The sequence below is a fragment of the Corvus kubaryi genome, unplaced genomic scaffold (genome assembly GCF_017639235.1).
Source record: "Corvus kubaryi isolate FWS band 111438036 unplaced genomic scaffold, C.kubaryi_AGA036_p1.0 74, whole genome shotgun sequence".
NCBI lineage: Eukaryota > Metazoa > Chordata > Aves > Passeriformes > Corvidae > Corvus > Corvus kubaryi.
Genome location: NW_024582061.1, coordinates 3,725,530 through 3,751,053, shown reverse-complemented (window position 1 = coordinate 3,751,053; position 25,524 = coordinate 3,725,530). Strand labels below are relative to the sequence as shown.

Genomic DNA, 25,524 nt, shown 5'->3' with positions numbered 1-25,524 from the left:
AAGGCAGCAGGGAAGCACCTCTGCCTTGTGGGTGCAAAAACTGAAAAATATTTTAATAAGAAGCTATGCCAGACTTTGGGATAGACATCCCCAGAAGGTTCCTAGATGGGCAAACGACATCACATGGGGGAAAGCACCTGAACTGAACGTCACTGTCCCCAGGAGAACATCAGAGTAAAAGCATCACAAAAGCTTGTACCATTCCTGCTGCTTCCTAAACATTTGACCACTGCAGCTGTTGGATACCCTGTTGGATACACTGAGGGAATCTCTCACACCCCAGGATCATTTTATGGCAATATTGCCAATATCTGGAGAAGCAGCTCCCAGCCAGCGAGGCACAAGCCTGCTCCAGATGAAATGTGGAGCTGAGAAGCTCTGCTGGGTGCTTGCAGGCTCTGCAGATTGGAGGCAGCAAGAGCAGCAGCAGCAGCCCTGAAATCTGAGCAAATCATCAAGCCAAGAAAAATAGTTGCTTGAACTGTTGCAGCTGAAACCAACATGAGAAGCTTGGCAAATGGGCTGAGACTCGGTGTCCAAGAAATACCTCGCTCAGAGATGGAAATTGCAATATTAGAATATTTCTGGAGCTCTAGGGGACCCAGCACCCTCAGCTAATGTGGTACTAGGGCTCAAAATAGTATCTTCCCACAGGAGCATGGCAATCACTGAAATCAGTCAATGGACAATATTAGATTTTCAGGAATGTTAAGTAGCCAGCACGTTCTAGTGAGCACTGCAGAATGTGCTGAATTATCAACAGTTTTGAAGCCCAGGCCTCAATACACTCTGTTCCCCCCAAAATATGGTCCAAAGGGAATCACTCAGTAGATATCAGTACAATAACTATTACAACACATACTTTTTTCGTCCATCCTGGCAGTACTGCTCTCTACATGCCCTAAACTCTGTTGGTCAGATTTAGCTCTCATCTCCATGACCAAAAATTCAGACTCACTCTGCAGACACAAAAAGGAGACACCAGCCAGTGAGAATATACAAGTCCCAGTTTGCTCCTTTGTAACACTAAAATTAAAGGAGGATTATTTTAAAAACTGTTGTCAAATCATTATAAATGAAATGTGAATTTAATTTTCTATTAGGATTCTAAGAATAAACTGTCAGCAAACACCAAAATACCAATGTTTGCTTAAGCTTTACACATTATAAATTTGTGGGTTCTCCAATACATTTCACAACAGCATGCAAAAAAAACATATTTTAGTGAGATTTTACTTTTAGCTTGGCATTGAAATACAGCAATTTATGTAGAAAGCTGAAAAAATCACTTATAGAGATGTAAGGGTCAAGTGGGCCATTAACTTTCAATTATTAAAAAGATAATTAGCAGATAGAATGCAGAATATTAACATTAACCTGATACACTGCCAAAGTGTATTATGCCATGAGGGATAAGAATTAGCAAAGGAAAAACTGTAAGATTTGTTATTCCATTCCTGGTGGTATCACACAAATTGAAATTTACAGGAAATCACTATCAGGTTTTTGTAATATATGTGGTGCTACATACTGATAGCAGTAAGTCCCTTCCATCTTCCACATCTTAAAATCCATTTTATGTCTCATTAGAAGCACTCTGAATTTTGTAATTTTCATAAATCTTTTTGCTTGTTTTACATCAGCTCACTCAAAAAAAATCACACAGTAACACTGCCTAGACTCATGCCTTTAAATATATATATATATCACATTGGAGTGAACATTTTTGAGCTTTTGTTTTGGCATGGTTCTGTCATATTTTTCCTCTACTTCTACCATAATGATTTTCTGCTAAATATTAGAAGTTTACAAAAGGGAGACCAAGCAATAAAGCCACAAACACACTATGCTAGGCTGGTACTTAATAATGGGAAGATACATTCAGCAACAGAACACCTAAATCACAGAATCATAGAATGGTTTGTGTTGGAAGAGACCTTAAAGATCACCTTGTTCCAACCCCCTGCCATGGGCAGGGACACCTTCCACTGTCCCAGGTTGCTCAGAGCCCCATCCAACCCAGCCTGGAACACTTCCAGGGATGGGGCAGCCACTGCTGCTCTGGGCAACCTGTGCCAGGGCCTCAGCAGCCTCACAGGGAAGAATTCTTTCCTAATATCCAATCTAAACCTGCTCTCTGTCAGTGTGAAGCCATTGCCCCTTGTCCTGTCACTCCAGGCCTTGCCAAGAGCCTCTCTCCATCTTTCCTGTAGGCTCCCTTCAGGTATTGAAAGGCCACACTGAGGTCACCCCAAAGCCTTCTCTTGGTGGCCCATAATGCCCATAATTTAGTCTCCAGTGTGTTTCCTTCTACACACCATGATCATGACTTGTGAGTGCCAAGTCAAAGCTTCCAGAAACCAGTGGGGAAAACTCTTTATACTACTGTTACTAAGGACTGCAAAATGCAGCCTTCACTTTTAAAGCCCTGATGGAGTCACACACTAACCTCACATATTAAGAGGGTACTTCGAGAGCATTCACAAACAGAACATACAGGAAGTGATTTTTGGAGTAAAAACTCTTATGCCAAGTTTTGAGTGCCTCAGGAGGGTGTTCTCCTGAGGACTTAAGAGACTCCTTGCTTGAGGAGGAACCTCAGGACATGTTCTCATAACAAACTGCCACAGCATTCACTGTCCTCTGTCCTGGCATCACCTGAGAAGTGTGCATCCGTGAACAGTTCAGTGTGATCACACTGCAGGTGATATCATTAAGTTTCTAACTAAGGATATATCAGACTGAGATCAAAAGGAAAAAGCAGGAGGGGTTGTTTTGTCTTCTTATTTCCCCCCCACTTTTTTTGGCAGTCTTCAGTAAACAAAGATGTCTCAAGCACAACTTGGGTCCATTTGCAAGGGGCATGGCCAATTCTATTTGTTTAATACTGATCACAAGATGGTTTTGGTTCTTGGCATGCAGTAAGGAGAGTATTCCGAGATGAGAGATTTAATCTGCAAAACTGGGAGCAAGAAAAACAAACAAAGATAAAAATTAGCAGATTTAAGCAGTAACTGGCAAGCAAAAAGATGAGGAGACTAAGGCATGAAAAATTAGATGCATAATTTAGCTTGCTAAAGAAACAATGCAAAAAACTGTGCCTTTGCCTTTCATTACTACATATCCATACTGGCACTTCTATTGCACAAATACTGCACTTGTGGTCAAGGATCATTTAAATGCATTGTGATATCCTAACCATGAATTTCCTTGGTCAGGTCAAAGTCTCAATTGCACAAGTTTGAGAGGACGGCACATATCACCTTATAGTCCAATTTATCCTGGCTACTCTGTTCTATTTTCTTACACACAAACTATAATCTTGGTAATACAGAATCCATCTTTTTTTTCTGTCTTTATTCAGAACCGAATAACTGGATCACTGAATAAGTGAGCTGGATCCTCATCTGTTGTACACCCCAACAGTAGTATAAATAGCAGTAACCACACAGATCCAGATCTGGTTATGTAACTTGCGCACATGATGGGAAAACATTAAAAATATGACTTTTAAGTTTAGCATTCACTATTAAAAATATTGAGTGGGGCTTTTGCCAAGAAATCCACACATCAATCGCAGATAACTGAACAGATGTTTTGGCTGAAGCAGGGTTCAACTGGGACACTCACACATATACAAAATGACCCCTAATACTGGTAAGATATTATGATTTTAGAGCTTTCTCAAATTTTGCTTTAACAAAGGCTGTTAACTAAATATTTGCAACATGTGTTAGCTCTTTTCAAATATTTATAGAGATGGTTTACAAAAAAATCCCGCAGCTATTTGCAATGCTCCTTTTGGACTAAAAGCACAACCACACACAAGTTTACATAACTCTGAAAGTCTAAAAAATGCCTTAATTCCCCTTAAGTCCACATGTTAGTATAGCTATATATGTATAGATATAGATATTTATACACACAGTTATATATAACCAAATTAGAAACCTGAACATTGCCCTTCCAGGGAAACTGCTCCGGTGTTCAAAGCTTCTCCTCCTCCCCCCACCAAAGCAATAAACACCATTTGGGTTTTTCACATTTCCATTTCCACGCCATCACACTTTTCCTGCCTGTAGTTAATGTATCAATATATCAATGGCTAATTATGATGCATTTGTCCAACCCAGACTTCTTCAGAAAAATAATAGCAATTCATAGCAGTAGTGCTCCTCTTGCCACTGACTGAACAAAACAGGTTGTTAAGTAATATTTAATAACTACAAAATTCTACATAATTTAATTGGCATACATGTGATTAGTAACTAAAGTTTTATACTTTATAAAAAGTGGTCTATAATAAATACAGCTGTTAGTGTTTTGTTTTTCTTGGGAGGAAGAAAAGCCGAAGATGTACATAAGGTGTGTGCAGGTAAGAGAAAAACATTTTAAGAGCAGAAGCTGTGGGAAGCAGATTTTCAGTTGTGGGAAATAAGTGTAAAGATGAATACAGACATGCTGCCAAGGGAAAACTTCCCATTTTTCATTCTCATTCCCCTTCACACAAATGCTCTCATACATTTTTTGCCCAGAGAAGCTGTGGCTGCCCCATCCCTGGGAGTATTCAAAGCCAGGTTGGATGGGGCTCTGAGCAACCTGGGATAGTGGAAGTTGTCCCTGCCCATGGCAGGAGGGTGGAATGAGGTGATCTTTAAGGTCCCTTCCAACCCAAACCATTCTGGGATTGTAGGATTTGAAAACCCTTTTTTCAGTGAAACAATGTAGCATTCACTTGGTTTTCACTTCCGCTTTTCTGCTGTTTTCTGTTCAACAATAAAGGAGATGAAAACAGGAAACCAGAACTGGAAACCAGAACTGTAAGGAACCCAGATAGCATGCCAGGGAACACAGGAACAGGAGGTCCTGTGCCCAAAAAAGCCTTCAGTCTCATGATAGTTTTTGGCTAGTTAGGTTTGATTCTTGTCTCTCCCCTTATGTATTTAACAGTATTTTAAATTTAGCAACAATTACTCCTTCTAAAAGTCATTTCACAGCAGTTTTGGCATTGACACAGAGAAAGACACAGGTGTGAGTCCTGCCAGACTTCCAGACTTCACTTCAGGTATTGCAGGAGGTAACAGCAGCTCCTCAAGCTCCTGTCATTCCTCTGAACAGGCAGCTGAGAGTCAGGATGAAATTTGCTCTTCAAAGGCACCTACCCCTTTATATTGATTGTACAAAAATGTATCTGAACACAGGCACTTAGATACAGAGAGTATCAGGCAATAGGAGTTTACCTCGTCCTGTTAGTACTTGAAAGAGCCCTTAGGTTTATACTAAGGACATGCCAGCAGGTCAGGGAAGGGATCCTGCCCCTCTGCCCAGCCCTGGGAGGCACAGCTGCAGTGCTGTGTCCAGTCCTGGGCTCCTCAGGACAGGAGGGACAGGGAGCTCCTGGAGCGGGGCCAGCAGAGGCTGAGGAGATGATTTAGGGTCTGGAGCATCCCTGACAGGGAAAGGCTGAGGGAGCTGGGGCTGTTCAGCCTGGAGAGGAGCCCCAGCTGAGAGGGGCCCTCAGCCCTGGGTGTCCCTGTGTGCAGGGAGGGCTCCGAGCAGGGCTCAGGCTCTGCTCCGGGGGGCCCAGCCATGGCACCAGAGGAACAGGCAGGGACTGATGCCCAGGAAATTCCACCTGGACAGGAGGCAGAACTTCTTCCCTGGGCAGTGACTGAGCCCTGAACAGAGACCAGAGAGGGTGTGGAGTCTCCCTCACTGGGGATATTCCAGACCCCTCTGGACACAATCCTGTGCTGTGTGCTCTGGGATGGGCCTGCTGGAGCAGGGAGGTGGGACCAGATGAGCCACTGTGGTCCCTTCCAGCCTGATCTGCCCTGAGATTCCGATTCTGGCTCTTTCATTTTTTCTGCTTTTCCACCTGTTTTCAAGGGTCTAGGTAGCAGGAGGATGCCCACTGCCTCAGTTCCTGGATTCAGCTTACAGCTTTTGATGAATGATTCCTTGGCTATTCTTTTTATGGTGGTTTTAATTACACTGGAGTGCTCTGTAATTATATGCCAATTATTTTCTTTGATAATTACCACTGACATGTACAAGTGAAGGAATACATTTTAGAGCTACCTATTAGTCTTTTGTGGTACTTAAAATTCTACAACATTAACAAAATTGGTTTTACATTGTAATAGCATTTGCACCCTTTTATGAAATAATGACGTGAGAATTGCTAGGAGAACAGTACATGACTACAGAATTGCAATACTGGTATCAGGAGGGTTACCAATCACTGTATTATAAAACCGCACCTACTTTTAAATACTAAAATGAGCTGTCTTTAATAACATCATCTAGCAAGTCACCTGATATGTGGGTTTTGTCCTGCCAGAGAGTCTGAGCATTATGAAGATATGGAAATTAACAAAAATTTACAGCTGGATCTTGGTAAAAGCATTCTTTGTGCTGACTTTTCTGTGAAGAGACTTGCCAGTTGGTGGCCAGATGTGACAAAACAACCCTAAACCAACAAATACTTTCCAGGAGAGTCACTTGTGAACTGTGGCTCACAGGTGAAAAACAACCTGGGGTCCCTTGTGGTGCAAGCTGTGTCTTAGGTTGTCACTGTGGTGCTCTCAAGTGCCTCCTGCAAAGCTTCAGCTGAAAAGTAAAGCAAGTCCTTTAATGAGCTAACTTTGGTGCATCACTGAAGCTGAACTTGGCCAGCTTTGGGTGAGCAGTTTCTTAAGGACAGCTTTGAAACAGGAGAGAATAGGGGAGGAAGGAAATTTTGCACAGAAGTCATTGAGAGAGAAGCAATTGTGAAGTATGAAGTCTGCGTGTCCAGCTGTCCCAGCTGTGGATTTTCTCAACGGAGAGGATCACAGATCATGGAATATTCTGAGTTGAAAGGGGTCATCAAGATGTCCTGGATGCTATGACTTCACATAGGCCTGTGACTGATGGCAGCTGATGGGCAGCAGGGAAGGGTGAAGGGCTGACTTCACACTGACCAAAGCAAGATCCAGTGACACCAAGGAGTGGCAGGATTGCTGTGGATACAGGATACAGAGAAAGAGCATCGTGGACAGAAATGGAACACCCTGTGGTGGACAGGCGAGCAGCCCTGCAGGAGACTGGTGTGAAGGGACAGAGGGGAATATGCAGAGGCCAGAGGCAGGTGAGCAGGTCAAGCACTGGTGAGGTGAGGCAGGTACCACTCACTGACCTGTGAAAGCTGAGCAGTGCCACTGCAGGCAGAGGGTAAACATTATCCAGTGAACTCACAGGGACCTGTGACAAGCGGGGAGGCTTGCCAGGGCTGTGGGGCACCACAGTGGATTGGCTGCACTGCAAAAGACTGAAAGTACCCCTAAGTTAACAAAAAACATGGTATGAAATTTCCTGGGTCTCACTAACCAGAGTGTGCACGGTGAAATTGTGGAAGAGCCATCCAGTGAGCTTCCTTAGGGACACAATGTTTAGGACATTATTTTGTCTTGATGACCTAAAAGGGTTCAGCGACAGCTGAACATTTGCAAATCTTCAGAGGCAAGCAAAGAATGATCAGTTAAAGCCTGCAAACTCAAGTATGGAATATGAGAGCTGGAAAAAGAACAAGAACACCAGAGGTTTCCAAGTCAGGCAAACATACAAATGAGTGAGAATAGTGGGAGTGAGGCAAGCAAGGGATAGAAACAATGACACATAAATCCAGAAAAACTAAAACTTGAGAACTCTGTGACTTACAGAACATGCATGGAGTTGAAACTTTCAAAGCATTAGGAAACTCAAGTCATCCTTCACACTCTGTAACCAGTCTAAATGGGAGCAGACTTAAGACTTGAGGAAAAGTCCTAAGTATAGGATGGGCAGCGATATCCTTCCCCATTTTGAAGGGATTAAGGAAAAATTAGAGTAGTTTGAACTAGCACTTTGGAGGTGTCAGCTTGGAGTCCTGCTTAAGCATTTGCAAGATCTTGAACATATGTATTCTATATCTCTGAAATGTTAATTTTTCTTTGTTAAGTTACTCCAGGTAAACCACAGCTGAGCTTAGTGAACATGCAGACAGACTGGAGAGAAATTTCCCATGTCCCAACTGGGACATGACTAAGGGAAGTGCAACTGGGCTCCTCTGGAAGAGAAGGATGCTGGTATTCTTCCAGAGCACTGTGTTGGCTTCAACCTATGGAAATCAATGGCCACCTCTACATTTTCAGGGAGATGCTCCTATTGGTGTCTTTATGCTCCCCTTAAAACGGTTGCTGTTCCCAAAAAAAGAAGGAATATTAGTTCACGTAACTGTTCAGTCATTTTCCCACCCTAGTTACAAGTAGCTCGTTCTCTCCCAAACAGGTTATCTTCATTTATTTTACCAGGAGACATCTTATGAAACTCCAAGATCATCTACCTAACTCCACCTCCAGGATTTCCTTAAAAGTACTGTGTATAGGTGTGAATCCTTTTAGTGATCCTGTAACTCTACAAAATGATTACAGAATCCAGGAACCAAAGGGAGAAGCCAGCAGAGAACTGATTAGTTAATTCCTAGATGGCAGATCTTAAAGCAAATATATCCACTATCAATATATGCAAACAAAGAGAAACAAAACTACCACCACCAACAAAGAGAAGCCCCACATAAAGAACAAATCAAAATCCATGCACCTGTTCAAAATAAATAATTTTATCCAACTGTTTGGTTTCAGGTGATGAAATCATTGTTACATTAATGCTGACCCGGAATAACTGCACAGAAATTACAGAATATTACAGAATGCTGTGCAGTATTACATAAATCGAGTTCTAACATGGTTTTTTCTTTGGCCTATTACTGTGAGCACATACCTGTACACAATGGAGAGGTTCAATAGAGGGCACACATTTATCAGCAGTGTGTACCAAGGAGAAAACCCACCCAGAAGGGCAAATTTTCCGTGCTGTGCATGAGGATTTAGCCACCCAACTCTCATTAATGCTAATGAGAACCGTGCAGCCCAATGCCACTCTGCTAAATTATGTTTTTCCTTGTTGTTCTATTCAGGACAAAGTAATTGCTGACCTGGAGCCACTGGAATGACAGAAGCAACTCTGTGATACAGTTCTGACTGATTTGCCTTGTCCTATGACTTAATAGACCTTGCAATGACCAGGAAAGACATTTGAACACAAACTGATTACAACTTGAGGCTTGTACATCACGGTTCCCTTTTTTTTCAGGATGTAAGGGTGTGGGACAGCTAATGCATCTTTCCCTCTATGTCAGCTTCCCCCCACTAAATCTGTGCTCATCCACAGGAACTAGCACTGAGTTGTTGGAACTCTGTCCCTACCTAGAACTTAGATCTGCAAAGGATTTAAGAAACGGTTTGAGCTGAAGAGGGTGTTCTGATTTCTAAGGGGAAATTACTTTGTTTTTCCTTGAAAAGACCCCTCCACCGTTCATGTTTAAAATCTCGAATCCAGTTTTCACTCCAAAACGCCTCCCTCTCAAGTACAATGTAACATTTGAAAGTGTACACAATGTAAAATGTCTTGTGCACCTGGGATGGGATCATTCCTTCCCTGCAGTGTCTCACTTCCTGCTGAATACTGTTTGCCTGTCTAAGCATAATGTCCTGATCAACACGACATTATAGTAACTCAGATTTGGGCAGAATGACACACACAGCCATTAGAGTAATCAGTAAAGCAAGAAGAGTTCAAAACGTACAAGAATCCCACAACCCTGAGTCATTATTTACATTGCCTTTCCCTGGATCTGCCAAAAGATAGCAAATTCCACCCCCTCACTCCCCACACACACAAACAGTTGTGGTTTTTTCCCATAAAACAGTCCTATCCTTCAAGGACTAATTTCCACCATCAGATACCCCCCAGCCTTTTCCCTGCTGGAATCCATTCCTGAATCTGAGAAGACAGAATGACACTTTATGGAATGCCTTTTAATTTGTTTTATTGCAGGCCAAAAAAGGAGAGGAGAGGAGAGGAGAGGAGAGGAGAGGAGAGGAGAGGAGAGGAGAGGAGAGGCACTGTCTTAGATCCTTTATATCTACATCACAAAACCCATACATAAATTAATGTTTATATGTATAAAAGTAACATATTGAAAACAGGGAGCACTTACCTACAACGTTACATCTGCTCCCAAGCAGAATTCTCAGTGGCTTTGGTTTAGGCAAAGGAATTTCCATGAGGTGTGAAATCATGGCTAACCAGCAATGCCTCTAAAGAACCGTGAAACTGTAGAACAATTACCTAACCAGCAGAAATTCAGTAGTGCGCACTTTGGCACCAGAGATACCTGCAGGGCTGTTTGCTGCTAGAGAGAAAGTAGATGGTGGTTTGGGGACAAGAAAGCAAAGAAAGTCTCATTTCCCCTGGAAAAGAAACTCTGAAATTCAGGATTTTTTTTTTACTGCAACAAAGAAAAAGTCAAGGTGCATCAGGCAGCAGGTATTGCAGTTGGGGCAGCCCTCACACAGCACCTCACCCCAATAACAGCAGCGTGGCCTCTGTCATTTAACAGCTCAGAAAAGCAACAAATCCCAGGGCCAAATTCCCCAAACTATCCATATTTTACTACTTTGTTTTCATGAAACTGCTATTCAAGCTGCACTGGCCTACATGCCTTAGAGAAATTATCACTGTTCAGCCTCCAAGCCTCCTCTGCAGGCACTGTGGCAGCGTCACATCCCTCAGGGTTTCATGTGTCACCTTTCAAACCCTCCCCAGAGATTTAATTTGCACATTAAAACTTCTGCTGCAAACAAGAGCACTGATAATTAAAATATGTTTTCAGGGAATCATCTGTGAACAAACCAAGCAGCAGATTTTGTTACTGTGCATACCCATCCTGCAAGTGTCCAGTTCTCCCCCTGCCATGCCCCAGCAGAGATGTACAAGCCATTCCTTGTGGGCTTCTCATCTGCCAAGCAGTTTGTAAGAATTGAAGTAGTTCTCCCAGCAGATGACAGAACTCAGCACAGGACACAAAGAAACGGAAATACAAATTTAGGAGGCATTATTGGCCATTTCTACCAGGCAAGTCTGCTAGAAACAGCATTATGTAAAAATATATGTAAAATTAGGGTGCCTCTGGCCCAAATCCCACTGTAAATATCACCAGAATGTACAGCCCTATTCTACCTCCATCTAAAATTCAAGATATGGATGAACCCATTTCCCAATCTTCATACAATTGATGACATTTACCATGGTTTGCCCAAGAGCTTTAAAAAGGTTATTGACAAAATATACCTATATCTTTGATTTTTGTACATCTTTTCAATTTTCTCTGCATCTTTTGGAAGCCATTTTGACTAAGGTACCTCAGTAATTAAAAACACAGAGTCTATCTGCCCATTCATCTATTCAAGTCACAACACAATCATTAAAAAACAGGATTCATAGTATGGATTTTGAGCTTTGACATCACAGCCATTCTACTTAGCCACTTTTTATTTTGGATCATTATGTTAATGCTGATTTAATCACACCTAAATCCCATGGGGCTACTTCAAAATCCTGTCTAAAATGGAGACATGATTTCCTCTTAAATAGTTAATCAACTTGCCAATATTTTCATCACATTCACTTCACTACCACTGAAAACCTTGCCTTGCCTGTTCAACTTTAATTTTATAAGAGCTGTGTATTACATTTCAGCCCCATATAAGTAACATACAGGAGCAGAACATGTTTTAGCTAATTAATGCTTCTGTAACCAGAGTCGCTGAAAAATATGCATCAAATATTTATATAATTGGCTCCCCAAAGAAGCATTGCCTTGTTCTGAGTGCTGAGAGACTGAAATACAAAGTCCAAAGACCTAGAGCACAAAAGACCCCAGTCTGCTTCCAATGCTACATTACTCTGCATTCTCGTTGGCTTCAGGAGGCATTCATTAATAGGGATAAAGGTCTGGGACTCATATTAAATTTCCATATCCTTTTAATGTTAGCTGCTATTAAGCCTTCCTCTGCACTTTGGATGAATGAATACTTTGAGGCAACTACAACGTCCACACTGAGTGCCTGCAAGGTGTCTCTCATGTACTAAGGGCATGAGATGTTTTCCTGGGATTATCCACAGAGCACATTGATAGATTTTGGGAAAAGACTTCTTTTTTTCTTTTTTCAGGCTTTTAATTACTACTAAATTAAGCAATATCCATTATATAATTTTGGCTACTTTTTGTCCTTAACAGCTGACAGGAGACTGACAAATAGGGAGCACCTTAGTGCAACAACACAGTGCATTTTAACCCCATAAATAAAATCTCCTGCAGCACTACAAGCTTTTGTTTGGCTCAGGTTGGAGGCGTTGTTGGGAGGTTTCTTTGGCTGGTTGGGTTTTTAAGTTTATATGGGGTTTTTTCCACAAAAATGCAAAAACATGCCTTGGAATATCAAGCAGAAAAATCCAGTCACAACCTCCAGCGTCAGTAATATTATTATCAACACTGAGGACCTTAAGGACTTCCTTCCCCTCAAGTGTAATGCAATCAAGGGGTTTAGTGAGACGTTTTTGAAACAATACTAGCTCAAAAATTGAGGTTAGATGAGCTTCTTGGAGGGTAACTTACACTTTGTTTTAGGATTGTCATCATCTTCCCCTTGAAATAATATTTCCTCTCCCAACTGCTATTTAGCAAAGTACAATTCACTTCCAATGTGCTCGAAAATGATCCAGCTTTGTCAGAATGCCAAAGCACATCTCCAGTGTCTTCTTATTCCATACCTATTATGCCTTGCCATAGGTAATACTAATTGAATATGGTGTGTGTTGCATTTGGAGTCATTAAAGCAACAGCAAAATTCAAATTCAAGGGAACTACTGGTTTCAGATTAGGTGAAACACAACTATCAGTTTCCCCAGAAACAAATAACAAGCAAACAAACAAAAAACAAAACAAAGAAGAATAAAACAACAACAAAGGAAAAGAGGAAAAGGAAAATTTAAAAAATAAAAACCAAAAAAACAACCAAAAAAACAACAAGCAAGAACTGCAATGCCCATGGTATTTATTGCCCTTCCTGGGCAACTTCATACCCAAGACTATCATTGTGCAGTCTGTCTTGGACATGCAAAATATCACCTTTGTTTAAATAAAGGAAAACAAACAACAAAACAAAACAGGAAGGATGTATTAAGAGAAATGAAAGTTTCTCTGGAGGACAGCAATAACAAATGATAGAAAGTTATTAGGCAGTTGAAAATGTAGTCAGAAATTCCTTAATTCACAAACAATAACTGGGAGGTTATGGAGACAGTCCATAGTCTTGCCTATTTTCCATGAATTCAAAAGGAACAATATGCCTCTCTCCACATACAAATTCCACATAATCTTTTTTTTTTTTTGTCTCTCTTCTTTTACACAATGAATTGACAATACAAGTGAGAAAGGTGTTTATCCATCGTTATCAAGAATTTAACAGTCATAATAACACCATGTGTTAACAAACATATTAACATCATGGAAATTCACACTTTTCCAAAAAAAGCTGCAGAAACAAAGATGTTTAAAATTGTTGTAATTCTATCCTGTGTTCCTAAAGATGAACTTCCTGACGTCTAAAAGGTTTCAGCCTACAAAAGCTGCTTCTAGAAGAACTCCCATGGCCTGTGAGGTTGGTAGATCCAAACCATTCCATGATTCTTTGATCCAGGACATTGTATCATTCTTAAATTAGTGGATTTTCTTGCAAAACCATATGAAGATGACGTAACGCAGAGAAACCACAGCCTGCTCTAAACCAAGGGTCCAAAACTGGAATCCCTCTAACATTTACCTTTTCAGCCAGACCAGACTTACCTTTAAACCTGGTCCAGAGTATATATTAGAGAATATATCTCAACTTCCAATAGCATTATATGAAAAAAGTCCATTTCTTATATTAGCACTGAAACGAACAACAACAAACAAAAAACCTCCACCTAGCAAACATTCAGTTCAGCATAATCCACTGGAAATGTAGTAGTTGAAAGTCCACTGTGCTGTACAAAAATACAAATGCTGCTTTAAGGCTGTTCTCAGTTTAATAAATTTATAGACACATTTTTTTCCCAGGACTAAAAGCAGAAGTTGTTCTCATATCAACTCAACACACAATTTTAATCCATATGTAAGGACAGCTGTGCCTTTCACATGTGCCTAACCAGCATTTTCTACACAATTCACAGCAAGAAAACATGCAGAACCTTCAGCATGTTCCAACAGGAGTTAACTAACAGAAGAAAAAATCAGTGAGGTGAGAAAAAGAAAAGGAAGTAAAAGCCACAGGTCATGGGTAGGGAAGAAAAAAGGATAATGCATAGTCCTTCCAGTCCCTTCCAGTTTCCCAGGAAATTCTTGAAGGAAAAACACTTTCCCCTTTTGATTAGACAGCTCATCTGTTGGGGAAGGATGGGAGGAGGGATGGGGGACAGGAGTGACTCTGTACATACACAGTAAGAGAAGCGATGGAATAGCATTTTTTTGTCATTTTCAAAATCAATTTGTTTTTCCCATGAAAGAACTGATCAACAGTTTCCTCTGAACTTCCCAGTTCATTTACAAAAAAGCCTTTTCCTCTTCATAGTGAAGACTGTGACAAAAAGGGGTTTTTTGATCAACACTTTATGACATCATTTGTCACTCTGTGTATTATTTAAGAGCATGTGTCATCACTTGGAAGGAGGCCAAAAGAGAATTTGTATCCAGCTGGACTTAGGGTAAGTAATGAGTCAAATAATCAAATCCAAATCTCCTGCTAGACCTTTCGGGTTCTGATGAAATTCAGAACTGAAAGGGGTCTCCAAAAACAGCTGTTGTCCTGGGTTTTGTGCAATTTGGTTATAAAAATCATAGCAGTAAGATGGACATGTACTGAACCATAACCCCCATGTGCAACATAAAAGAATCAGGATCTGAGATCACTTTTTTCTGCTCAGTGCAAGGATGGCTCAGCCAGGCTGTGCAGTGAAATACAACCCAGAGCCACCTGCAACTCAGCAAATTAAGCAAGGAAAATGTTAAGAGTCAAAAAACTTTTCTACTTTCTACCCCTGCTAGTGATTTAACATGCATACACTATGCCAAGCCAGTCAGACTCGAATCTTCAGATTCAATCTGTGACTTGCTCCCTGTTTTGGAAGTGTTGACCGGTTGCACTGGAAGCAACATGAGCTGTAAGTTCTCAGCACGTATGTAAAGAAGCTCTAAATCTCTCAAATTTGGTGTCAAGAACAGAGCACCTAAAACCAGAACCCAGCAGGGACTTCCCTTCACTGGATACAAATATCCATGGCTTTCAAGGAGGCATAGTGGGATAGCACAGAGTTCAGTTCAGATTTGGAAGACCTGTGCTGGACTGAGTGACTGGCAACAGCCAAGTGAAATAACCACAGCTCCCAGCTGATGTGAGCATAGCATCATTCCAACATCACACACATGGGAGAATAAAAACATCATAGGCTGGGAGCTTCTCCTGTCACAGCATAGGAGCTGTTCAGTCTGTGGGTGGAATGAAGACAGGACACAAAACTTACACATGGCTGAGAAGAAAGCTGAGAGTCACACTAAAAGTATTGCGAGGAAATATGAAATGTCTTAGCGGTATTCCAGCAAATTACTTAAGAGATACTTCCTTCATTTTAGCAATATTTAAGGGGTTTTATTTGGTAAGAAAAGCATGTTTGCTGCATGCCATAAAACATTTAGATAAATAAATATGTTTTCACCTAAAGTAAGATTGAAATTGTTACTCAACACTACATTAAACAACAATAACAACCACGTCTTTCTCAGACAGAAAGGACCAAGCCACACAAACACACCCTGGCCACCTTCTTAGCTTCACACCATATTTTGGGCATCCAAAGTGGCCATTATCCATCAGGACACCCAATGCCATTGGGTATGACGCACAAGTCTCCCCCTCTTACCTCAGGGTCTTTCTCGATCTCCAGCCCCGCTTCCAGCAGGTTGCATTCGTACTCCTCCCGCTGCAGCCGCCTCTCCTCTTCCAGGGCATCCAGCGGGCTGAGCTCCACCACCTCCAGGCCTGGCAGCCCCGGCCACTCCCGCAGGGCATGCTGGCCATCGTCCTGCTGCTGCTGCTGCTGCTGGGGCTCAGCACGGCCCTCCCTGGTGCTTCCGTTCCAAACCAGGCCCACAGAGGCGGATCCACGCGTGGGCTCCGGGGAGGCCGCGATGGGCACGTGCTGGGCCAGGCGCCTGCGGTAGTGGTAGGCCAAGACATAGTCGACCTTCCTCTTGCTGTCCCTGAAGTGCAGGCCACTCGGGGAGGCCTTGTCCCTGGCCCCTCCCTGGGTCCCATCCATGTAGTTGTTGATAACCTGCAAGAGAAACACAGGAGTCTCAAAAAAGCCCAAATAGGTGGGAGGAGTCTATCTCCACACGGGCACGTGAAGCCATGAAGAATCCGGGTACGACCTACAAACATTCATTTTGCAAACCAGTTTCACTTCATTCCTTCTCTGACCATAAACTAAAGATAGTGGCCTTATCCCAACACATGGGATCTCTACGGAACAGCAGGTACAGAGGCACACACCAACCCTGTTGCCCTGTTCTGCACATGCACAGACCAAAGGGAGAAGACACTCACATTTTGAAAGTGGACAGAGAAGTGAGAATAAGGATCACATTACAGGCCATGTGCCATGTGCTGTGGAGCAAAGCAGGCAGGGAAGGGAAGCAAAAACTGTGTCAGAAGGGAAGAAATTGATCTTAGCCAGAACAAGAGAAATATCTTCAATGTAGTTCAAGGTCCAGAAGGTCAGGGCTGGACAAAAACACTTTGAGAAATACCAGGGATTAGAAAAGATACGTCCCATGAATGGTTAACGGTGCTAGCTTGTATTTTAACATATCATGAAAAGACTGCATGACTGAAAGGAATCCATGGCTAAAATCCTTCAAACCACCCATGTTGCACTCAGTCAGCCCCTCAGACCAGCCCTTCTTCATCATCTCCCTCTCAGAACCCTTCTGGGATGCAGCTCCAACAGTAATCCCACCATCACTCCCCAGCCTGGACAGGAATTCTGCAGCATCCATGTGGAACTCTGGCACTGGGGCATTCACTTGCACTTCCCACTCACCAAGGCAGCCCGTGAGTTTTCCAAACCGTTTCCAGCCACCATTTCCAGCACAATGCTGCTGTGTAAAGCCCTTCACAGAGCTCTCTAAAGTGTTATTCACTCGAGTGACACCAGCCCTCCAGTGATGGGGAAACAAGATAAAAGCAAGGGTCAACCTGATCCAAAGCAATCATCCCATAACCTAATTCCAGACATTTATGGTTCCCACAGGTGACTGTACAAGCAAAATCTTGACAGGTACCAGTCACAGGTTTCTTTCTCTCTTTTTCTCCCCTTCCTTACATGTGTTGGTAGTGCTGAATGCAAAGTTAACCACTCGCTGTGTGGCAGTTATCTTGTTTGTTAACACAACACAAACTTTTGAAGGCATCATATAAATGCGCACATTACTATATACATCAACACCTTGCAGATTCTTGTTTTTCATTGTTTTGCTTCACTTAGTTTCCCACAAAGTAGCTTTCAGTCATCATATCACTAAATAAATATTGGGTTTACATGCATGCTACATCCTTCATCCTTTCACAAAATTACCACCAAATAATCTGTTCTGCGCACCACACTTACCACACCCTTCATGAGTAAAGCATAAATACAGTCCCTTTAGGCACACCCAAAATTACACTCAGCACTACATCCTGGCAGAATATAAAACTGCTTGTGAGACAGCATTTTATTGCAATTTCCCATTTCCTAATTAGATACATTTTCATGTAGTACTCACAGGCAGTCCATGCAAACCTCCTGGATCCATCTCTGCCCCAGTGAGGAAAAACCCGCGGCAGATTTCTAGTGTCCCTCCCAGGGACTTTCAGGCTATACAGCGCAGAAGGAATGATGTCACCACCACCACCAGGTCACTGGCACAACGCAGTGCATGAGCTGGCTCTACAGAAGATGAGCCCTGAGCATCCTCTCCTCCCTTACTGGAGGGTGTAGGCAGAAACAAGAAGCACGAACAAGAAGCGGGAGAGGGAACAAGGAGGTTGGAGAAGGTGAAAATCACTCGGAGGAGGTTTTCCTGTTTGTTACTGTGTGGAGCCACCTGCCACATCCTAGCCACCTGAGAGGGCACCATAGCAACACTTGGTGTTGCTGGAGTTACACAGGGGATGAGGAGAGTCAACAGTGACTCTCCCTCTCCGTGGACTCTTTTCCTCGCTCTTGGAAGCAAGGTGCCATCCCCATAATTATGGATGTCTAATTCACAGAAAACGAACCAAAATTCCCACAGATTTCACTAAAGACATTTCCTGCCCCTAAATTTGCACTGCTTGCCTTACCACGTGACATTCTGGCACAAGAAGACTTTTTTAGGGAGGAACACAAAAAGTTGCAATTTCAAAAATGTCTCTGAAGGTACTATCAAGATCTTTCCTCCTCTCTCACAGCCACTGTAAAAGTCAGGAACAGTGATTTAAACTACCAGTTTAGGTCCTGCTTTCACTGCTTCTTGATACTTCCAAGACAAGAAGCCATCACACCAAGGAATAAGAAAATGGGAAGGTAGGATCAACATTTCATGATGATTTTGTTTTAGTGGTCTGATAGCAAATATATCACTACAAATACATCCCAAAAGGTGCCTCCTCTAATGACAGCTCCCCTCCAAACACCATAGCCCCACCACACTTCCACTGGGAATCAATCCAATCCAGCCCCCAATAACCCCTGGGCACATCTGGCTCAGGGTTGGCACAAGCACACCCGATTTAGTGATCAACCTGCAGACCTTTTCTGCCACTAGGGGTAATAGCAACTCCTCCATTCCCACTCTGAGGGATTTTGGCTAAAGTAAACAATTAACAAAAGTTTGGTGAGATTACTACTGCAGAAATTAATTCTTGCTGTACACAGAGAGACAACTGAACCAACAGAGGCTGTGGTATCAATTGCTTCATAAAGATGCTTCTCCCAGTTCTGATTTAACCAACACACAGGAGGAGTGCACCCTGCTTTCTCCTCCTGCTTCAAGCCTCTTCCTCATCCCAAAGGCACTTGAGGTAGGTCAATGAACATGCAACCCTACTTACAGAACTTCTGTAGGACACCACTGATGCTTCAAGAGCTCCATTGGTCCTGCTTCTGTGCCAGGAAGACCGGTTCTGAGAAACAGTGAGGTATTTGCTGTTGTAGGCTGAAAAAGAGTCCCTTGCTGATTTTGCTGTCTTCTGTCCATTCAGGGTTGGGTGTGAGGCGGGTAGAGCAAAGTCTGAGAAGGAGAGATAAGTCTCATTACATTAAGCAGTTTTTGTGCAGGTGGTTCCCTAACAGAATGAGAAATACTGCAGTAAGTAAGTATCATTTATTTCTAGTGATGTGAACAGATCTGGTGGTATCAGGTACAGGTACAAACTTATGGACCATGGTCATTCTCCATGAAGAACTCTTTATGCATGTGAAATGCTCATGAAGTACATCTAAGTTCATACCTACATGTTCTGGTCTCAGGGACTAATGTCTGGAATATCTAGACATGTTCCCCATTTCTCATTGTTTGACAAATGACATGGTCACAGTGCAGAATAATGGAGGGTCTGGAGGGATGGAAATCATCACAGAATCACAAAATGTCCTGGGTTGGAAGAGATCTGAAAGATCATCTCATTTCTATCCCCTGCCATGGGCAGGGACACCATCCACCACACCAGCTTGCTCAGAGCCCCATCCAACCTGGCCTTGGACACTCCCAGGGATGGGGCAGCCACAGCTTCTCTGGACAACCTGTGCCAGAGCCTCACCACCCTCACAGGGAACAATTTCTTCCTCATATCCAATCTAAACCTGCTCTCTGTCAGTGTGAAGCCATTCCCCGTTGTCCTGTCACTCCAGGCCCTTGTCAAGAGTCTCTCTCCCATTTTTCCTGTGGGCTCCCTTCAGGTACTGGAAGGCCACAATGAGGCCCAAAAGCCTTCTCTTTCCCAGGCTGAACAATCCCAATTTTCTCAGCCTTATAGCAGAGCTGCTCCATCCCTCTGATCCTCTTGGAGGCCTCCTCTGGCCTGGCTCCAACAGGTCAACTCCATACAGGCAGTAGCACAGTGAAAAATGCTGATAAAAACCAATGGGTACAGAAACTATTTTGCATACAAATGTTTCATACTCTTTCCCCCTCTAGTGGTGCCACAGCTGAAACGGGGTTGACTGATCCATACTCTCATTCTCTTGGAGAAGCTCTTACTGTGAGGGAAAACTATGTCTTGGTCCTTCTTCCAGCATTAGTGTTTTATACCCAGGAGAAGACATTCTGTACGCATCTGCCCACATGGTCAGCACCATCACCACTACAGAGACAAAGCACCACTGCCTCTGTCCAGTCAGGACTTTTCTCCAAGAAGAAGAAATAGCTCCCATCTATCCAGGCAGACACCACATCCACTGTGTACTGCGAAAGTCTGGAAGCTGTATACCCCACTCATTTAGCTGAGCCTCTTCTACCCCCTGTACTCAGACTGAAACTGCTTCCCAACCACCACGTTCTGAGAGGGCAGACAGTGGAATGTTAAAGAAGGAAATGCTTGGAGGAGGGGGGCTGACCCCTAAATGTTATGATTATTCTTATGTTTCCTATCAGTTACAGATTAGGGTCCAGCAGCACTTGAACAGTCCAGCAGATTGACTCACCAGTCTTCCCTGTCAGATCTCCCAAGCAGACTCATGCTTGGTTTACTGTAATGAAGCACATAATGATGCCACAAGGGAAACTCCAAGGAAAATAACTAATAAGTGAAGGTTTCATTCCCAAAGGCCACACACAATGTTTCTCCAGTATTTTCAGACTGAGTCTGGGATATCTCACAAGACCTTTACACAGTCAATTAAAGACCTCTTTTCTTTCCAGTCCTTTTAACTAGGCCGAGGAAAAAAGCTGCAGTTCATTTATAATAGCATGATTTCATTTCCATTATGCTTCCCAACCTCCAGAAACTGTGTCACGAACCTGAGATTAACACTGGTAAACTGGTGAGGCAGTCAGGGACTCCCAGTCAGAATAAGTTTTTTGATGGAAATGCAATTGCCATATCTGTATTTGGAAGACTCCTGTTCTCCCAAAAGCTTTACATCTTCCCGAATTAGACCAATTGAACCAAAATGTTTTGTTTTGAGTGCATTCCAAATTTGACAGTTCTTGCCTGCGGTACAGCAGTGCCTCAGGGGCTTCAGCTTCAGATGCAGCCTGACCTCATTCCACCCTGTAAGCCTTTATGACATCTGGCCTTACATGTTCTCATTCTGTAAATATTCTGGAGGAATTAGTATCAATAGAAACAAGCTGTCTGTGTGTGTGTGTGTGTGTGTGTGTGTATGTGAACATATATTAAATTGTTATACATGCACACATGCATAGCTTTGGTGTATATGTACATACATATATATGTATCCCCAGAGAACAGCAGTACAGTGAATCTTGAATTCAACTCGGAAAGCAAACGTTCAAGAACTACACTCATTCTACAAAAAAAGCTGGGGAGCCATCCCTCCAGTCAAACTTCATTAAGTTGCAAACGGCTTCCAAGGACAAGATAGCTCCAGCACCGAGATCAGTGACCAGCTCCAGTTCCAGTGCCAATTCACAGCCAGTCACCACCTGCTCACTCAGCCTCTCTGCACTCCTTTGCCTCAGCTTTTTGCAAACTTAAGGGCTGGCCACACGTGCAGCAATCGACCTCACTGTTTGTGTTGCCAGGCCTTTGTCTAATGTGCCACCATGAAGAAGTCGCACAGACTGCCAAAAGTGGAAGAACTGAGAGGACGTATTAAAGGACCACACTGCTTGTGAAAGAGGCGTTAAAGGAGTCTGCCTAATTAGGAGCTCTGTATTAAATCCCAAGCAACAGCCAATTAACTGAGCTGAGTGGTCCAGATGATCAGATTATCACATCACAGCTACTTGCAGAATACGATGCAAGTGGTTTGGCCTCCCAGGGCACAGACAGCAAACTGCTTTCATTTATCTTCCTCTCTTTCCAGTTAAGTGCCAGAAAGGCTCTACATTTCTGAAAGACACCACGGTTAGAAGGATGCTCCTCTGCGAGGCTGTTCAAAACATCTGCGATTTAGAAGCATTGTTTGGCAAACTCTACCCCCCAAGTTGGGATGAAAGAAAACCTACTTGAATTTCCTGTTTCCTTGTAGCTTTACTCAAACATATCTTTTTCAAAGGACCTATATATATATCAAAAGGTGTAGCATGGTTATACATGTGCTCTTTAGGTCCTCAGTAAATAATGACTTCTCAGCTCTGAATATTCACATCTAGAGTTGCTGATTTCAATACAGGGGGCTGTATCTCTGCTGTGAACTCCAAACTATCACACAGCTCACCAAATCCTGCTATTTCTGTGCTCTCCCATCCAGTCCCTTACATTAAATTATTTCTATAGTGGACCAAAGTGTGCAAGATTTAATGTCACTGCACTAGATTCAATGTCTACTGCTGATCTGTCTTTTTTGAGCCCTTCTAGTGCTCTTTTTCTATGTCAGATCCTTCACTGTTTGTTAGTCCTGGTATACGCTCATGTCAGGAAAATCGGGTGCTTTCTGTAATTTTTGCATGTAGAGTAGAATGAAAAAACCAAACCAAACAAAAAACCTCGAAACCCAAGAGGAGGGGAGGTCTGTAAAGTTACAGACACAGTTGAACTGTGTAGAGGAAGCTCAGCCAACACTACTTCTTATGCACATCTCCACCAAACTCAACACAACTACAGCAAAGCGTGATTTCCTCCCCTGTGTCTTCAAAAGCACCATTTTAGGGCCTGTTAAGAATCACAGGAGTTAAAGACAGGCAAGGCTGTTTGGGTTGTCTCTAATGCTATCTAATTTGCACACCGTGTGTTCAGGGCTCATACAGTACCTCTCAGACTGCAGGTGGAAAGGGCAAAACCACAAATCCTGACTAATGCCTTGGACAGCCCAGGTGCATCTGCCTGTCTGAACCCCATTCCAACACTCAGTTTGAAATGTCCTGAGCCTCCAGGACACCCAGCTGGAGAATCTCTTGGGTAGGACTCAGTATCTCAGTTGTATTCCTTTATATCTGGCCACACATAACACTGATTCCCTTTGCTTTCCCACCTCCAGAATATGATTAGAGAAGAAATGCTCTTTCTAAAGAGAATCATCCAATTCTGAGCCTAGTTACGGGACAGATTTTAATAGAAACAGCTAAGCAGCAGGGGACTAAACATCTAAATAGTTCTTGAACCATTCTAAAGAGAGATATACCAGATATCTAAAATTTAATGGTTAAATTCTATCCTTCTATTATTCAAATAAGAAGTTTGAAGTACACAGCAGAGATATAGCCCCAGAAACAATGAGCTAACATGGAAACAACCATAGAGCTTTTGACCGTGACAGCAAAAGAACAATGACCCAGCATCAGCAGTGCAAGTTATTCTAAACTTGTGCACTGGGGACTCCAACACAAAGGTTTTATGCACTGAGCACATTTGTTCCTGGTGTATGGGAATTGAGATCTCAGGGCTGCACACTTCCTTCTGGAAAACGATATTGCTCACTCCCCACAGTTGCATTGCAATAAGGCAAATGCAGGTGGAAACAGCAGAAGTCCAGCACAAGGCATTTGCCTAGTGGTTGTCTTTTCCACATGGATCACAACATTGACCCACAGCTGCACTCCTGAGGCTTCAGGAGAAATAAACTCTGCATGTTTTATCTCTCTGTACATAACCTGGGCTGCAGATTTCTCTTTCTTTTTTTTTTAATGTCTTAAAGGAGACAGAGAAGTCCTTCCAAAGTACTCCTTTCTCTGTTCTCCACCCCATTTTAGTCTATCCCACTTCAAAGGCAGCAATTAAGAATGAAGCAGAGAACAAACTTACCGGGCATGTGTGTTTCCATGTTGCCTGGAGGTTTGGCTGGAAGTTGCGTCAGTGCTAAAATAGGATGTGGCTATGCCGTGCACAATCTGCTTCTGCACTGGCTTAAGGAGGGAACAGCACCAGCAGCTATTTCCATCCTGCCCTGATCCTGATTTAAGCAAACCACAAACTGTAGCTAATTAGTGAGACCTTCTGGTTTGGTGATTACCCTTATGGAGGGAAGAGAGGGAGAAAGACCAAATTCCCATGACCTGAGAGGCCATGGCAATTCTCTGCTGGAACTTCAGCACCTTGTCTTCATGCTCCATAACGCCTCAAGAAGCAAGGTAACAACAGGCATATTTTGTCCAGAAGGCAGTGGAGAGGAAGGAAAAAAGCTAATGCAGAACCAGGGCTCCACAACAGAGCCAGCACTGTCCAAAGAACCAGCACTCGAGGATCAGATTGTCTTGGAGGTGGTTTCTGCAGGGAAGAGTGTCCTTATATCCACAAAGCTTCACAGTGCTTCCGGGTAGGAGGTAAGTGTGGAAAGGTTTTTATAAGGCTCTGTTTCAAGTACTCAAGTTACCTCAGTGCCTGGATGCACTGTCATTCCTGCATGAAATATTCAGGGAATTATCTTGTAATCAACTGTCTAATCAGAACAGGTGATGGATCCTGCTTAGCCTCCTACCTTGCAATTTAAGCAATGTATAGGGAAGAAAAGCTGTTGATGACCAACGCTATCTGAGAAAGGACTTTTATTTGCTAATGCTAATTAGAGGGAGACATAACTAATTTGAGTCCAAATCTTTTTCTTCTTTTAGCCTATTTATGACACTATGATGGTTTCTCTAATGTGACAGGGAGAAATTGATTTATTCAATGCCTGAATAAAGTCCAGTGGTTCTACAACCTTGTGAACCAGGACAGTGCACTATGTCATGGCTGGCAAGAGCAGAAGTTGTCTCTGTCACAGAGAGATGGGCTGATGCACTCTGACTGTGTTATCAAATCTGCTGACTATGTAAAGGGAAGAGTGCAGCTGTTGTGTCCCAAAACTTGGGCTGAGTGATGTAAAATCTTCCCAGCAAGACTAAAAAATATACATGGGGCTTTAAATTCATTAAATCACCCCACTCTTCTTGGTCCCTACTTTGAAATGGCATTTCTTACCTTCTAACCGATATATCAACAGATATCAAATACTTTGTTCTTTTTACCCTGCTAGTATCTTGTGTTACTCTCAGAACTTCTTTCAGAAGTTTTAAAAATCATTAATATATTTCCTAGCCAGGGAACAAATCTCCTGCTTTCTACAGTTATCTCAGGGAGAGGGAAATAAAAACTTTATGGAAGTTCTGCTACTTTCTATGCACAATCTATGCTGCTCCAACTAAGCTCAAAACCAGAAAGGCAAACGCTCTAATTCTGGAATAGTATGGGAATGTGGAGGCAGGTCCTGCTGGGATCCCTGTGGAGTTATAGCTCTGCCTGCACAGGTTCCAATTACCAGCTCCTACAAGCCATAAGGATGGGTGTATTACCTGTATACAGGTAATACACTTAGCTCAGGTAACAAATAATATACACAGCAATATGAGAGGAAACAATATCCAGCTGCTTAGAATGG

General features: G+C 42.7%; 1 protein-coding gene across 1 annotated transcript in view; it reads right to left on the bottom strand.

Moving 5' to 3' along the window:
* ANO2 (anoctamin 2) overlaps nucleotides 1–24,073 on the bottom strand; it is a 149,051-nt gene extending 124,978 nt beyond the window's left edge. Inside the window, exons 1-3 of the mRNA XM_042050444.1 lie at nucleotides 23,913–24,073; nucleotides 19,098–19,276; nucleotides 15,883–16,296 (exon numbers count right to left, since the gene is read on the bottom strand). Of these exons, the coding sequence (XP_041906378.1) occupies nucleotides 15,883–16,296; nucleotides 19,098–19,276; nucleotides 23,913–23,931 (612 nt within the window). The 5' untranslated portion in view covers nucleotides 23,932–24,073. The remainder of the gene's footprint in view (nucleotides 1–15,882; nucleotides 16,297–19,097; nucleotides 19,277–23,912) is intronic.
* Nucleotides 24,074–25,524: the final 1,451 nt, after the last annotated feature.